This window comes from Dipodomys spectabilis, unplaced genomic scaffold (genome assembly GCF_019054845.1).
Source record: "Dipodomys spectabilis isolate Male_0828 unplaced genomic scaffold, ASM1905484v1 ptg000137l, whole genome shotgun sequence".
Lineage (NCBI taxonomy): Eukaryota > Metazoa > Chordata > Mammalia > Rodentia > Heteromyidae > Dipodomys > Dipodomys spectabilis.
This window is the reverse complement of record NW_024870814.1, coordinates 10089975-10104950: the sequence shown is the minus strand read 5'-3', so window position 1 is coordinate 10104950 and position 14976 is coordinate 10089975. Positions and strand designations below refer to the sequence as shown.

At 39.1% G+C, this 14976-nt stretch overlaps 1 pseudogene and 1 gene segment (V, D, J or C); both read left to right on the top strand.

The window, feature by feature from the left end:
• The first annotated feature begins 6368 nt into the window (after positions 1-6368).
• On the top strand, positions 6369-6879 carry LOC122116801. The segment is given in 2 exon segments: positions 6369-6442; positions 6557-6879. Coding segments are annotated over 2 exon segments (378 nt in total).
• Positions 6880-13008: 6129 nt separating this feature from the next.
• Positions 13009-13504, top strand: LOC122116800 (annotated as a pseudogene). Its single transcript, XR_006149029.1, has 2 exons — positions 13009-13078; positions 13203-13504. The product of XR_006149029.1 is annotated as an immunoglobulin kappa variable 1-9-like (transcript).
• The last annotated feature ends 1472 nt before the right edge of the window (positions 13505-14976 follow it).

The window sequence follows — 14976 nt, the reverse complement described above, 5'->3', positions numbered from 1 at the left end:
TTGTGTAGATATTTAGAATCCTGTATGATTTATTATATCCCAATGCTGTCTTTTCATAAACCATCTTTACCAAGATTTCTCTTGGGCTCTGACTTAGACCAAACCACGCTGTCCTCATTTTGACCATTCCTTTCAGCAGGTGGCAGGATTTACACACCAGTATCCAGTGAAGATCATTAGGGGTAGGGCTGGAAACATTGTTAACAATAGGCTCTTGATACATTTAGCCAGTGATTTCTCCAGGCCCTTCACCTGCAGACCTCTGGAACCCCAGAATCAGCCTGTGGATGTTCGAGATAGTAGAAATTTATTCTCTTCACAGGTAGAAAAAGCTCTCACACGCCTATGGCTCAAAGCAATTTTTCTGGTTAGGAGGATGAGCTATCAGTCTGCCTTGCTCTCCTCAATACCTGTTACAGACAACTTATCTGAGCTGATCTAGCTTCGAGATTGCCAATATTCCCAGACAGAAAGGAAGAGTCTGGGTATCATCCTATTAATTTGCAAGGGTGAGAACATAATGAATACCCAGAGAAGATAACACTGGAAGACCAATAAGAAAGAAACACCATGATATATAAAGCCATTGTCTCAATGTCCTATCTCTTACTCACTGATTTGGTTCTGACCACCTTCAATGTGAGACTACATGCTTCTTAATTATTAGTGTTGCATGGGAGGAAGCAGATTTTGGATAAATTAATCACCTTGCTTTTTTGAATTATTATATGTCATCGTAAGATTATTAAACATACCATGTACATTGATAACATGTGGTCTTAAGTCCAAGATTAAAAAGTCCAGCTGGAAATAGTGGTATATCACAAATACTGAGGTAATTTTGGTCTTTTCTGGTAGCAACAAGCTTTTGTTTCAGCCCCATAGCCATCAAACCACAGTACCTGGCTTACTTAGGCCATTGTTATAATTGCTTCATTGATTTAAATATTTTTCTAATTTATATAGTAAAGCCAAATAATGGAAAGTTTTCCTTAGCCTTATACCTGATCTTAAGGAGATTCCACATTTGTGAGGATTGGGGGGTGGTCGAGAGGCTTGAACTCTGGGCCTAGGCACTATCCCTGTGCTCCTAAGCTCAAGGCTAGTGCTCTAGTACATGAGCATCAGTGCCACTTCCAGTTTTCTAGTGCTTAACTGGAGATAGGATTTCAATGAACTTTCCGGCCCAGACTAGCTATGAACAACGAGCTTCAGATCTCAGGCTCTTGAGTAGCTAGGATTACAGGTGTGGGCCTCTGGGACCCAGTGAGAATCCATATTTATTTTATGTTTATATGTGTGTGTTGGAATAGACTGAGACATAAAAACAGCTTATATCTCTCTTGCTATGGCAGTGACAATGTTCCATGCATAAAGATATTAAACCAGTTTAAAAGGTCCATAAACTCTATTCTTTCCATATCTTCACTTCCTCCATACACAGAATACAAAACATTCATTTTGCCTTTATCTTATCCCTTTCAAAGTCATTACAGAGAATTGAGATTAGAACACACAGGAAAAGCAGCTCCTCATCCCTGCAGACACCAGTAGATCTACGCATAGGACAGCAGACTGATTGTGACTTGTCCTGTTTGAATGAATCATATTCTCTAGTCTAAAATTAAGACACATGGGCACCATGGACCTATGATGATTTCCTGAGATGAACCAGCCTTGTAGCTATATCCATCTTTGGCCAGCCCTCCTGATTTGCATTTGCCTAGATCACATCCTACTGCAACAATGACTTCATAATAAGCTGTTCATGCCTGTGCAGCAGTCAGTCCCAGTCAGCACACAGCATGGACATGAGGACTGCTACTCATCTCCTGGGTCTCCTGCTGCTCTGTCTCCCAGGTAAGGAAGGATAATACTTCTCTCACCCTGTGTGGTCAGTGATGCTTTTGGATTCAGGGAAGTCCTGTAATAACCTGACTAATGATGAGGATATTTGCTTCTATATTTCCAATGCTAGGTGCCAGATGTGACATCCAGATGACCCAGTGCAGGGAGCCGGGACAAACGCCATTACAAGATGGCGCCCACTTCCTTTCAGCTTAGAGGTAAACGACTCCATATTAGGCAAGTGCTTGGCGGGGCTGCGGGTCCCTAGCTTTGCGCATGCGCCATCATTGTAAATCCTGAGCCAATCCCGTGGCACCTGGTGACGGTAGAAGGCGGACAGCCAATCCTGAAGCGACCCGTCTTCCAAACCCTATATAAGCGGCTGCATTTCCTTGCTCGCTCTCTTGCGCTCAAGCTCTCCCTTCAACTAAAAGGCTCTCCAATAAAGTGTGATCTGAGAAGACTCCTGGTGTGGTGGTGGTTCTTCCTCGCTGGCCGAGAAGGCGTTCGCCGCAACCCAGTCTACATCCTCCCTGTCTGCATCTCCAGGAGACATAGTCACCATCTCCTGCAAAGCCAGTCAGGATATCAGCAATTATTTAGCCTGGTATAAGCAGAAACAAGGGAATGCTTCCAAGCTTCTGATTTCTTATGCAACTAGCTTGGCCTCTGGGGTTCCAGCAAGGTTCAGTGGCTGTGGATTTAGGACAAATTATTCTCTCACCATCAGCAGCCTTCAGCCTGAAGATTTCGCCACTTATTACTGTCAACAGCATATGAGTTACCCTCCCACAATGATACAAGCCATGATAAAAAAAAAAAATACCTCCCAGGAAAGCAGAAGTGAGATGCTGGCCTGCCCCATCTGCTTTTCCTAGTTACTCTACCTGTTGACAGTACTTCTCTGATGCAGCCAGATTCTAAAGGAAGAATTCTCTTCGATCTAGCATTCTGTTCTTCTTAACTCCAGCAATGCCCATGGTACTGAATCTCTGATTTAATAGTTGAAACCAATCATTACGTATGAGGAGTGCCCATCAATTATTTTGAAAATTCCACTTCACTAAATTATAAAATAGATTATTTTCAATCACTTTCTTCATAGAAACTAAAACAACTTCTCAAATAAAAATGATCTTTTTGAGGTTTTCTGAATTTACATATTAATGAATCTACAACACAATTTATGAAGGCCACTGATCTTCTGCAAGCTAATATCTTCTTTCCACTCCAAGCACATCTGTATTAAGTGGTATTTCGATTTCTTACTTCACAAATATACAGCTTACAGAACAAAATATTGCTATAGTCTGTCCTTCAACTGTTATAAATGTCCTAACCCCTGCCTCACTAAAGCCAGCCTAGGTTAGAAGCTCCAATTCTATTGGCAAATCCGTCCTCTTCAACTTATTTTCCATTTGTTAGAAAAGGTATCTACTACGTTTTCTCAGAAGAAACATAAAATTCAAGAGCAAGATGATCTCAAAGACAAGGAAGAAATGAGATAATATTAGAAATGTGAGCATTTAATGTTTCAAGAAGCTCATGCAGGCTCTGAAGTGTGTGCTCAGAATTATGAATGTAAAAGTTGGAATTAAGAGGCCTCACAATTTTCAGTTTCATTTGTTTGTAATTAATAATCGTCTCTTCCAAAAAAAAAAGTTGAGGTCTGACACAATGTCGTTCCATTGGCATCCTCACATAGCCAAAGACCAAGAGGGGGAAAGAACCAGGACCAGCACCACATCAGCAATGTTGAACTTGGGTTCAGAGTACTTCAGAAGCTGAGAGGACTAAACTGGTACCCTCCCCCCGCACCAAACACTCGGCTTCATGGCTCAATCTAGCAGAATCAAAGGCACAGACTCTTGTGAGGAAAAATCTCACTACAGCCCTCAATCACCTATAATAGGTTTTAGAATTTTTAAGGTGTAATTCATATAAGTGTAAAGCTTATGAAATGTGGTCTATTTTATGTCAATATTCTTTTAATCAATATGCTTTCAACGCAAATTCAAAAAGAAAGCAGACAAGAAAGTCATTTAAAACTATACAGATTCCTACAATAACAGGATGTGTATGTTTAATACATTGAGTGACAAAGTGGAGAATATATTTATTTTGTCAAAGCTTCCTGACTCCTATACAAGTGTTCTAACACATGAGCCATTCCTCGTTCATTTTTATTTTTCAGACAGGTAGCATGCTTGTACCTTAATTGGGCTGGTAATGCACTTTCACATTCAGATTTTGTATTCTCATAATATGGAACAATGAGTTTGGATCTTTTCACAAATATTCAATGAAACTTAAAATCCAGGATGAACATGGGTTAGGAGGGGTGCAAGTTTTCCCTTTCCTTCATGATCATAAACCAGGCACCACTCTGAGCCCCAGAGATTGTAAATAGATATAAGTTGAGATCTAGATACAACAATGACTTAAAAGAGAAATTTCTGCTGCAGTCCTAATTTCTTAATGAACTGTACAGTCAATAAATGTTTACAAATATCACTGGAATTGCAAAGAAACTCTAGAAGGCTCTTGAGAATCTATAAGGTCATTAAGATATTAGAAATGAATCAGGTCTTGAGATAAGTTCTTCTAACACCCAGAGGCAAGGCTGGACAACAGTTAGACATACATTCACTGGATCAGATTCCGCAGGTCACATGGATTCCCCAGAGTTCTGATCCTTTCTTGAATAGAGTACCTGAATCCTCCCTGGGAGGAGATAAGAACACAGTACCTGGAGCTGTGCCACCCTGTCCTTAGTCTTGTTTCAACCCGATTACAAATTCCAATGGATGAAAGTCATTGGTCTTAAAATTAATAGAGCTCATTTTCTAAGTTGCCAAATCTAACAATCCCATTTAAATAATCAGAAGTTGCCATAGTGTCATCCTGAATGACTAGCTTACTCTAACCACTGCAGTTACTTCCAAAACATATCTGTGCCTCCCTCTCACACCTAGACTAACGCAGAAACAAAGAGATATTTAAAATGATTCACAATGCTTCTCAACTTTCACAGCAGCTATCCTTTTTCTCCTCTGCTACATTAGGGTACTAGTTCTGATCTGCAGGTATGGAAAGTAGAGGTAAGCCCCTCTCATCTCCAGGTAGTAGCAGAAATTTGGGCACATGTGATAAGAAAGAGATGTAAGAGGACTAAGGAACAGGTGCTTAATGGGATGGAGTTTGAAAGTGATTTACCTTGAATCTGATCTGGAATATTAAACTGATATTGGAACTATGGATGTACTAGAGTCCTTTTGAGAATGTGAGACATTAACACAGTTTGGCATTTGAGAAAAATAAGGCATTAAAAATCCATAAGGAAGCTGGGCACTGGTAGTTTATGCCAGTAATCCTAGCTACTCAGCAGTTTGGGATATGAGGATCACAATTTGAAGCCAGCTGAGACAAAAAAGTTGATGAAACACTTATTTCCAATTAACTACATGAAAAACAGAAGTGCAGCTCTACTTCAGAGTGGTAGAACACTTAAGCCTTGAGCAGAAAAGCTCAGGGACAATGCCCAGGCCCTGAGTTCAAACCCCACAGTGAACAGAAAAATACATAGTCATTGTGACAAGTCACAAATAATGTAGTAACTTTGGTCTTTTCTGGTAGCAACATGCTTTGGCTCCAGCCCTGGAGCCATCAAACCTCAGGACATGGCATACTTGAACCAGTACTATACTTGCTTTTAATAATTTTCTATCTTATGAAGTAAAGTAACATAAACAAGGAAGAACTTAACTCAGTCTTACATCTACGAAAGGAGAAGCCAATTTTTTGGTTGTAGGGCTAGAACTCTAGGTCTGGGTGATGTCCTTCTGCTCTTCAGCTCAAGACTAGCACTCTACCACATGAGCCACAGGACAACTTTGGGGGTATTTTTGGTGGTTTATTGGAGATGACTCTCACAGACTTTCCTGTCTGGACTGGCTTTGAACTATGATCCTCAGATCTCAGGCTCCTGAGCAGCTAGGATTATAGGTGTTAGCTTGTAATCATATTTTATCTTGTGTTTATATGTGCATTTTAGAATAGACTGAAGTATGAGTTCTTGGAAAATATAGAAGCTTATGTTTTCTGCCCTGTCAGTCACATGTTGTAATGTATAGAGAAATTAGAATAGTTTAAATGAAAACTCTATTTTCTCCTATGTTTGCAGGTATTTTGATATCCTGAGCTTGAAACACTCATTTTTCTCCTTAATACTCGTTCATGTCTTTACAAAGAATTGAAGTTAAGACACATAAGTAAACCAGGTCCTCACCGTTAAGGAACCAATAGATATATTCATAGGACAGATGATTGATCATGACTTGTGATGTGTAGGTAAATCACATTCTCTGTTCTAAACTAAGATACTTGGGCACCATAGACTTGTGATGGTTTCCTGAGATTGGCTAGACTTGCAGGGGTTTCCATCATTTTGCATAAGCCAAGATTACAACCCACTGTCACAACACATTCATATAGGCTGTTCATACCCTATTGAACAGTCAGTCCCAGTCAGCACACAGCATGGACTTGAGGGCTCCTGCTCAGCTCCTGGGGCTCCTCCTGCTCTGGCTTCCAGGTAAGGAAGGATAGCATTTCTCTATCCATTATGGCATGTGCTGTCTGGGCTTCAGGGAAGTCCTGTAGTAACATGAATAACTGTGGATACTTGCTTTTATGTTTCCAATGCCAGGTGCCAGATGTGACATCCAGATGACCCAGTCTCCATCCTCTCAGTCTGCATCTCCAGGAGACACTGTCACCCTCCCCTGCCCAGCCAGTCAGGGTATTAGCAATTATTTAAACTGGTATCAGCAGAAACCAGGGAAAGCTCCAAAGCTCCTGATCTATTACACTTCAAGGTTGGCCTCTCAAGTCCCATCCAGGTTCAGTGGCAGTAGATCTGGGACAGATTATTCTCTCACCATCAGCAGCCTCCAACCTGAAGATTTTGCCACTTATTACTGTGAGCAGTACGATAGTAGACCACCCACAGTGATACAACCCATAACATAAATCTCCAAGGGAAGAAGAAGTGAGAGTCTGGGCTGCCCCAGCTGCACTTTCAGGTGCCTCTACCTATTGACAGTGCTTCTCACATGCAGCCTTGCTCTCACAACTAATGCAAGCTTTTCATTCAACTTTCTGCGAAGGCTCCTCTGTATCTCTGTCTCATTTTTCATCCTCTGTCCCAGAGGCACAGACATGGCTATGTCTTTTCTCAGATAAGGGCATCTTTTGGGATTCACATAGTAAAATACAAGCCAGACAAAATTCTCAAAGCAGGACTTGTTTTAATACAAGAAATGAGTCTAATCCTTAGCTCCTGGACTCTTAGGTAAATAGAGAATTTGGAACTAGGAGTGAGGAATTCTCCAGTTCTGTGAAGCTCTCCTAGGGTTTTGGGTACATAAATCTGGGATTCTACAGACTGTGGAAAAAGCCAGTGTGAGCTACTGATGCTCTTACCTGACCTAGGAACAACTCTGGGAGATACACCAGGCCCCAACTTTGTGATGATGTCAGCGTGTTTACGTCAAGAAATGCACAACCCCCTAATGTTGCTACTCTGCAAGAAACCAGAGAAGGAACAGGCATTTTCACTTCTACAACAAAGGTAATGATCATAATGATGGTTTGAGATAGCTCACAGCCCAGGTCATCAATATTTCCCAAATTCTCAGAAATATTCCCCCTAAGCAATGGCATTAGAATTCACTTAAATTTGATTCCAAGTTTTGTCTACCAATCTGAAATCATAAAAAATAAAAAATAAAACTTCATTAAGTCTTGGAAGAAAGTATAAAAGCTGAAAATTGTATGAAACATCACAAGTTGTTGAAGATATTACAAAGGAACAAACAATGGCAAGAACTTCCTTAAAAAAACAAGTGAGATGTAAAACAAATCAACATATAAAAACAGAAAATAAATTACTTGCTTTAAGATTTCATTATTGCAATGTACATGTGACTCATACTTGCAATCCTAGCTTATCTGCAGGTTGAGACCTGAGGATCAAGGTTTAAAGCCAGCCTGAGCAGGAAAAGTTATGAGACTCCTATCTACAACTAACTACCAAAAATCTAAAAATTGAGCTGAGGTCAAAGGCACAGAGTGCTAGCTTTGAGCAAAAATGTAGCTCAGAGACACTATCCAGGGTATATGTGAAGATTGATAAATAAGATATAGATATATGTATATATATATGAATATATAGATATGTATAGATAGATACAGATATGTATATATACATTTATGTATATACATTATAAATACATATACGTGTATATGAATACACATATATATGCATATATATACATATATATTTATTCATATATATATTTCCTTAATTATATGCAGAAGCATTTTGATTTGATATGTTCCCCATTGTCATTTCTTGCCCATATGCAACAGGATTCCAGTTTATAATTACCTGTGACCAGATCTTCAAGTACTTTTTATTGTTTTCCTAAGGTTGTTCTAAACTTTCAGGCCTCACACTAATATCTGATCCATTTGGCATTTTATTTTGAAATTCAAGGAAATAGATTCTATATTCAATATGTCTATGCCCAGTTTTTCCATCCCCAATTTTTGAAGACACATTCTTTTTTTCTTAATTGTGAAAATTATACAGGGGTTACTATTACATGGGCAAGATAATGAATACATTTCTTATCAAGCATTGTTGCCTATTCCTTTGTTTCTCTTTCCTATTTCTCCTCTTCTCCCCCACTGCCCCCGCAAACCCTTCTCTCCCCTGCCAAAGTTGTAAAGTTCATTTTTCGACATAACAACTTGTACATCTTTTTGCGATATGTCCACCTGAATCCCTATTTAAATAATTTGTTTTTTCCCTTCCACTCCAAAAATTATACCAACATCAAATACAGTGATAGCAGGGGTTATACAGTGGAGGAGGAACATTCAACGCAAAAAAGAAATCATCTTATGAATATGTCAGAAACAATCACATGAAAGAAAACACATTTGAATACTTATCTTGGAGTTCATTTCAACTAACATCAACTTATCTGACCATTTCTGCTTGTCTCAGACATATACTAGTTATTGCAAATAAGGGAAACCATGGGACCTATGTTTCTTTGGGCTTGGCTTACTTCACTTAATTTTTCCAAGTCTTTACATTTCTTAACAAATGGGGCAATGGCATTTTTCACATGGAGGCATAGAATTCCATTGTGTATACATACCACATTTTCTTGATCCTTTCATCTACTGAGGGGCATCAGGGTTGGTTCCACATCTTAGCTATGGTAAATAATGCTGCAATAAACAATTGTGCTGGTAGCTTTAGTATGGTCTTGTTTGTGATTATTTGGGTAAATGCCCGAAAGTGGGATTGCTGGGTCATAGGGGAGCTCTATGTGGAGTCTTTTGAGGAACCTCCATACTACATTCCAAAGTGGTTGAACAGGTTTACACTCCCACCAACAATGCAGTAGGGTTCCCTTCTGGACACATCCTCTCCAGCATCTGTTGTTATTAGATTTCTTGATTATAGCCTTTCTAACTGGGGTGAGGTGGTATCTCAATGTTGTTTTGATTTGCATTTCTTTTATGGCTAGAGAGGTTGAGCATTTCTTTATGTGTCTATTGGCCATCCTTCTTTCCTCTTCAGAGAAGTTTCTCTGTAAGTCTTTAGCCCACTTATTTATTGGGCAGTTGTATTTTTGAAGATTTGTTTTGGGGGGATTTAATTTTTTGATTGGCATGTGTATTTTAGATATGAGACCCTTGTCTGTTGTATGGTTAGTGAAGATCTCCCAATTCGTGGGCTTTCTTTTGATCTTGCTAGCTATGTCTGCAACATCATGCAATCCCACTTGTTGAACCTTTCTTTGGTTTCTTGTGTTTCTGGGTCTCTATTTAGAAAATTACTGCCTGTGCCAATGAGACCTAGGGATTCTCTTATTCCATCCTGTAATATTTTCAGAGTTTCTGCTTTGACTGTGAGGTCTTTGATCTATTTGGAGTTGATTATGTTGCAGGGTGATATATAAGGATCTAGCTTTTGTTGTCTACTAGTAGTTAACCCATTTTGCCAGCAGCATTTACTGAAAAGGCTGAAGACACATTCTTTTGACACTGGTAAGTATCTGATGGCTACAGCTATGTGGATTTATTTTGGATCTTGCCATTATTTCCATTATTCTCCAACTACCCAAAGCTTTCTGGGGGTGAAAACTGGTGCAACTAATCCAAGTGAAATGACTTTCCAGGTAGCCTTGCATGAGCTGGATATCTGGAGGAGCACTTTTCTCAAGGGAAAATTATACACAAAAGTTCACACTTTCATGATCTTGCAACCTGTCTATAGGTTTAGAGACAACTACTGAGATGCTCTCAGTCCATCTTTGCTATGGCTGTGGCACAAGACTTCACATTAATGGTGCTAATCTCTCAAATTGTTCTTAAATTACCCACTTTATCTCTATCAATCAAAGTATTTGGTCTTGTAGCTAGGAGCCACTACACCCAAAATTTTTTAGACCCAATATTTTTTAAATGCAAAATTATGAAAAATAATTCTACATAAAGTTGAGTTTGACCTCCATTCTTTCCTTTCTCTTCACATAAACCTTTAATGGTCTGCCTCTAGAAGTTTTCCAGAAAAATATTTTCACCTTGAGTTTGACCACAAGAATCAAAGCTAAGCAGTTACTCTTCCCAAAGGACTCTTTTGTAAAAGTCTATTAAATATTACTTCCTCCTCCTATTTTGATTTTATTCTATTTATTCTGTTTGGTAAGTCAGTCAAATGAGTTTAAATAAGAACTGCAGCAGGGAAAACCACAAAATTGGCTTAGAACCATGCAGTTTTTTTTAATTTAATATATATTTTTTATTATGAAAATACGATACAGAGGAGTTACAATTACATGGGCAAGGTAATGAGTACATTTCTTATCAAGCATTGTTGTCACCTCTTTTTTTCCCCTTCCCATCCCTTCCCATCTCCCCCCACCAGCCCTTCCCTCCCCCTGCCCCAACCAAAGATGTAAAATTTGTTTTTTGACATAACGACTTATATATCTCATTGTTGCAATGGGCCCACCCCGTTATCCCTATTTAAACGATTTATTTTTGCCCTTCCTTTCCACACATTTGTTTTTTTTAATTTTAATTTTTTTATTTTTTGTGAACATACTGTACAGAAGGGATAGAATTACATGGGCAAGATAATGAGTACATTTCTTATCAAGCATTGCAGCCTCCTCCTTTGTTTACCATTCACATCCCTTCCAAGCCTCCCCACACACCCCCACCCAATCACCCCACTAACCATCCCCCCCTCCACCCCCCCCCGCACCAAAGTTGTAATGTTTGTTTTCGACATGACAACTTGTATTTCTCATAGTTACAACGGGTCCACCTGTATCTTTAAACGACTTGTTTTTCCCCATCTCCTCCACAAATTATACCCACATCAAATATAGTGAAAGCAAGGGTTATACTGTGGGGGAGGGACATAAAAGCAACAAAGAAATAATCTTATAAATGAGTTAGAAACAAATGCATGAAAGAAATAAACATTTAAATACATATCTAAGGGTTCATTTTCCTAACATCACATTATCTGACCTTTTCTGCTTGACTCATACTATACTAGATATTGCAAATAAGAGAAACCATGGGACCTATGTTTCTTTGGGCTTGGCTTACTTCACTTAATATAATTTTTTCCAAGCCTTTCCATTTCCTAACAAATGGGGAAATGTCATTCTTTCTTATGGAGGCATAGAATTCCATTGTGTATATATACCACATTTTCTTGATCCATTCATCTACTGAGGGGCATCGGGGTTGGTTCCATATCTTAGCTATGGTAAATAATGCTGCAATAAACATAGTTGTGCTGGTAGCTTTAGTGTGGTCTTGTTTGTAAACATTTGGGTAAATGCCCAAAAGTGGGATTGCTGGGTCATAGGGGAGCTCTATGTGAAGTTTTTTCAGGAACCTCCATACTGCTTTGGAAAGTGGTTGAACAGGTTTACACTCCCACCAACAATGAAGTAAGGTTCCCTTCTGTCCACATCCCCTCCAGCATCTATTGTTGTTAGAGTTTTTGATTATAGCCATTCTAACTGGGGTGAGGTGGTATCTCAATGTTGTTTTGATTTGCATTTCTTTTATGGCTAGAGAGGTTGAGCATTTCTTTATGTGTCTATTGGCCATCCTTCTTTCCTCTTCAGAGAAGTTTCTCTGTAAGTCTTTAGCCCACTTATTTATTGGGCAGTTGTTTCTTGGAAGATTTGTTGTTGGGCGATTTAATTTTTGAGTTGTATGTATATTTTAGATATGAGACCCTTGTCTGTTGTAGTAAAGTAACATAAATAAAGAAGAATTTGAATCAGTCTTACATCTACTAAAGGAGAAGCCAGTATTTTTTTTGGTTGTAGGGCTAGAACTCTAAGTCTGGGTAATGTCCTTCAGCTCATCAGCTCAAGAATATCACTCTACCACATGAGCCACAGCACCACTTCTGGGAATTTTTTTGGTGGTTTATCCGAGATAACTCTCAAAGACTTTCCTGTCTGGGCTGCCTTTGAACCATGATCCTCAGCTCTCAGGCTCCTGAGCAGTTAGGGTTACAGGTGTTAGCCTGTAATCATATTTTATCTTGTGTTTATATGTGCGTTTTGGAATAGACTGAAGCATGAGTTCCTCAAAAATATAGCAGCTTATGTTTTCTGCCCTGTCAGTCACATGTTGCAATGCCTAGAGAAATTAGAATAGTTCAAATGACAAACTCTATTTTCTCTTATGTTCACAGGTATTTTGATATTCTGAGCTTGAAACACTCAATTTTCACCTTAATCTTCTCTTTCATGTCATTACATAAAATTGAGATTAAGATACTCAAGGAAACCAGGTTTTCACCCTGTCGGCACCAATAGATACATTCATAGGACAGAGGATTGATCATGACTTGTGATGTGTACGTAAATCACATTCTCTGTTCTAAACTAAGATACTTGGGCACCACAGACTCGTGATGATTTCCTGAGATGAGCTAGTCTTGTAGCTGTTTCCATCTTTTTTGCATATGCCAAGATTACAGCCCACTGTCACAATGACTTCATATAGGCTGTTCATACCCTGTTGAGCAGTCAGTCCCAGTCAACACACAGCATGGACTTGAGGGCTCCTGCTCAGCTCCTGGGGCTCCTCCTGCTCTGGCTCCCAGGTAAGGAAGGATAGCATTTCTCTATCCATTATGACATGTGCTTCATGCCATATGATGGGCTTCAGGGAAGTCCTGTAGTAACATGAATAACTGTGGATATTTACTTTTATGTTTCCAATGCCAGGTGCCAGATGTGACATCCAGATGACCCAGTCTTCATCCTTCCTTTCTGTATCTCCAGGAGACACTGTCACCATCTCCTGCAGAGCCAGTGAGGGTATTAGCAATTTAAACTGATATCAGGAGAAACCAGGGAAAGCCCCAAAGCTTCTGATCTATTACACTTCAAGGTTGGCCTCTGGAGTCCCATCCAGGTTCAGTGGCAGTGGATCTGGGACAGATTATTCTCTCACCATCAGCAGCCTCCAACCTGAAGATTTTGCCACTTATTACTGTCAGCAGTATGCTACTGACCCCCCACAGTGATACAATCCAAAACATAAACCTCCCAGATAAGCAGAAGTGAGAGGCAAGGCTGCCCCAGCTGCACTTTCTGGTGCCTCTACCTATTGACAGTGCCTCTCACATGCAGCCTAGCTCTGACAACTATTGCAAGCTTTTCATTCAACTTTCTGCAAAGGCTCCTCTGTGTCTCTGTCTCATTTTTCCTCCTCTGTCCCTTGAAGCACAGACATGGCCATGACTCTTCTCAGATAAGGGCATCCTTTGTGATTCACATAGTAAAACACAATCTAGCCAAAATTCTCCAAGTAGGACTTGTTTTAATACAGGAAATGAGTCTAATCATTAGCTTCTGTACTCCTAGGTAAATAGGGAAGTTGGAACTAGGAGTGAGGAAAAATAGAGAATTTGGAAATAGGAGTGCAGAGTTCTCCAGTTCTGTGAAACTCTCCTAGGGTTTAGGGTATAAAGCTTGGGATTTTACATCGGGTGGAAAAAGCCAGTGTGAGCTGCTGATTCTCACATCTGCCCCATCAACCACTATGGGGTATTCTCCAGGCTTCAATCTGTGAAGATGTCAGCCTGTTTATGTCAAGAAATGTGCAAACCCCTAATGTTGCAACTCTGCAAGAAACCAGAGAAGGAACAGGCATTTTCACTTCTACAGCAAAGGTAATGGTCATAATGATGATTTGAGACAGCTCAGCCCAGGATCATCACTATATCCCACATTCTCAGAAATATTCCCCCTAAATGATGGCATTAGAATTCACTTAAATATGATTCTAAGTTTTCTCTACCAGTCTGAAATCATAAAAAATAAAAAAGTAAAACTTCATTAAGTCTTGGTAGAAAGTATAAAAGCTGAAATTGTATAAAACATCACAAGTTGTTCAAGAACTTACAAAGGAACAAACAATTGAAAGAACTTCCTTAATAAAACAAGTGAGATGTAAAACAATATAACATATAAAAATAGAAAATAAATTGCTTGCTTTAAGATTTGATTTCCTGTTATGCACAGGTGACTCATACTTGCAATCCTAGCTAATCAGGAGGTTGAGATCTGAGGATCAAGGTTTAAAGCTAGCCTGGGCAGGAAAAGCTTAGACTCTTATCCACAAATAACTACCAAAAATCCGAAAGTTGAGCTGAAGTCAAAGGCACAGACTGCTAGCTTTGAACAAAAATGAAGATCAGAGACACCATCAAGGAAATATGTGAAGAGAGATAAATAAGATATTTACATATATGTATATGTATATGAATATATAGATATATGTATATATAAACATTCATGTATATATGTACATACATTATAAATATATATGTATATGTATACACATATATATGCATATATATTTATTTGTATATATATATTTCCTTAGTGTTATGCAGATGCATTTTAGTTTGAAGTGTTTTCCATTGTCATTTCTTGCCCATATGCAACAGGATTGCTGTTTATAATTACCTGTTACCTTATCTTGAGGTATTTT